This window comes from Nicotiana sylvestris, chromosome 5 (assembly GCF_000393655.2).
Source record: "Nicotiana sylvestris chromosome 5, ASM39365v2, whole genome shotgun sequence".
Lineage (NCBI taxonomy): Eukaryota > Viridiplantae > Streptophyta > Magnoliopsida > Solanales > Solanaceae > Nicotiana > Nicotiana sylvestris.
The window spans coordinates 47,170,851-47,172,730 of record NC_091061.1 but is presented as its reverse complement, the minus strand read 5'-3'; the positions used below and the strand labels follow the sequence as shown (position 1 = coordinate 47,172,730).

Below are 1,880 nucleotides of genomic sequence, written 5' to 3'. Positions count from 1 at the left end.
AGTTCAGGTGGTCGTATGAGTGTGAGACGAGCTTTCAGAAGCTCAAGGAAGCTTTGACTACGGCGTCGGTGTTGGTGTTGCCCACAAGTTTAGGGCCCTATACAGTATATTGTGACGCGTCTCGTATTGAACTTGGTGCAGAATGGTAAGTTTATTGCATATGCTTTGCGGCAGTTGAAGATTCACGAGAAGAATTATCCAGTTCATGACTTGGATCTAGCATCCATTATTCACGCGCTAAAGATTTAGAGGCATTATTTATATGGCGTGTCATGTGAAGTGTTCACAGATCATAAGAATTTGCAATATTTGTTCAAGCAGAAGGAGCTCAATTTGAGACAGCGAAGGTGGTTAGAGCTATTTAAAGACTATGATATCACCATCTTGTATCATCCTGGGAAGGATAATATGGTGGCCGATACTTTGATTAGGAAGTCAGCCAATATGGGTAGCCTTGCGTATATTCTAGTCGGTGAGAGACCGCTTGCATTAGATGTTCAGGCTTTGGCCAATCAGTTCATGAGGTTGGATGTTTCTGAGCCCAGTCGTGTTTTAGCTTGCACAGTCATTCGGTCTTCCTTGTTTGAGCATATCAGGGAGCCGCCGTATGATGACCCTCGTTTGCTTGTCCTTAGGGACACAATGCGGCATGGTGATGCCAAGCAGATTACAGTTGGTGATGATGGAGTTTTGAGGATACAGGGTCGTGTTTGTGCGCCTAATGTGGATGAGCTTTATAAGTTGATCCTAGAGGAGGCCCATAGTTCCCGGTATTATATTCATCTGGGCATCGCTAAGATGTATCAGGACTTGAGGCAATATTATTGGTGGAGGAGGATGAAGAAGGATATTGTTGCATATATAGCTCGGTGTTTGAATTGTCAACAGTTAAAGTACGAACATTAGAGACCAGGTGGTTTGCTTCACAAGATTGAAATCCTTGAGTGGAAGTTGGAGCGTATCAACATGGATTTCATTGTTGGACTCCCACGGACTCAGAGGAAGTTTGATGCAGTATGGGTTATTGTGGATAGGCTGACTAAGTCAGCGCATTTCATTCCTGTGGCAGTTTCCTATTCTTCGGAGCCGTTGGCAGAGATTTATATCCATGAGATCGTTCGTTTCATGGTGTGCCTCTGTCTATCATTTCTCATCGAGGTACGCAGTTAACCTTGCATTTCTGGAGGACAGTACAGTGTGAGTTGGGTACGCGGGTTGAGTTGAGCACAACATTTCATCCTCAAACAGACGGACAGTCCGAGCGTACTATTCAGATCTTGGAAGATATGCTTTGCGCCTGTGTTATTGACGTTGGAGGTTCTTGGGATCAGTTTTTTCCGTTAGTGGAGTTTGCCTATAACAATAGTTATCAGTCGAGCATTCAGATGGCTCCCTATGAGGCGTTGTATGGTAGACGGTGTCGATTGCCAGTTGGGTGGATTGAGCCGGGGGAGGCTCGGTTAGTAGGTATAGATTTAGTGCAGGATGCCTTGGACAAGGTTAAGATCATTCACGAGATACTTCGTACAGCTCAGTCTAGGCAAAAGAGTTATGCCGACCGTAAGGTTTGTGACTTGGCATTCATGATCGAAGAAAGAGTGTTGCTTCGGGTGTCACCCATGAAGGGTGTGATGCGATTTGGGAAGAAGGGAAAGTGAAGCCCTAGGTTCATTGGGCCTTTTGAGATTCTTCAAAAAGTGGGTGAGGTGGCTTACGAGCTTGTGTTGCCACCAGGTTTATCGGTAATGCATCCAGTGTTTCATGTGTCCATGCTTCGGAAGTATAACGACGATCCATCCAATGTGTTAGACTTCAGCACTGTCCAATTAGATAAGGACTTGACCTACGAGGAGGATCCGGTAGCTATTCTGGACCGGTAG

General features: G+C 45.3%; 1 protein-coding gene across 1 annotated transcript; it reads left to right on the top strand.

Annotated features, from left to right (window-relative positions):
- The first annotated feature begins 519 nt into the window (after positions 1–519).
- On the top strand, positions 520–1,880 carry LOC138868602 (uncharacterized). Its single transcript, XM_070146165.1, has 3 exons — positions 520–770; positions 1,367–1,565; positions 1,686–1,880. The coding sequence occupies exons 1-3, from the start codon at positions 520–522 to the stop codon at positions 1,878–1,880; spliced, it is 645 nt and encodes a 214-aa protein (XP_070002266.1).

What these genes read in the sequence shown, in the direction of transcription:
- LOC138868602 (XM_070146165.1), top strand. Translation starts at nt 520, where the DNA reads ATGAGGTTGGATGTTTCTGAGCCCAGTCGTGTTTTAGCTTGCACAGTC. An exon ending in GAGGAGGCCCATAGTTCCCG is followed by an intron (nt 771 to 1,366) that starts GTATTATATTCA and finishes CTATAACAATAG; the next exon opens with TTATCAGTCGAGCATTCAGA. An exon ending in AGAGTTATGCCGACCGTAAG is followed by an intron (nt 1,566 to 1,685) that starts GTTTGTGACTTG and finishes GGGCCTTTTGAG; the next exon opens with ATTCTTCAAAAAGTGGGTGA.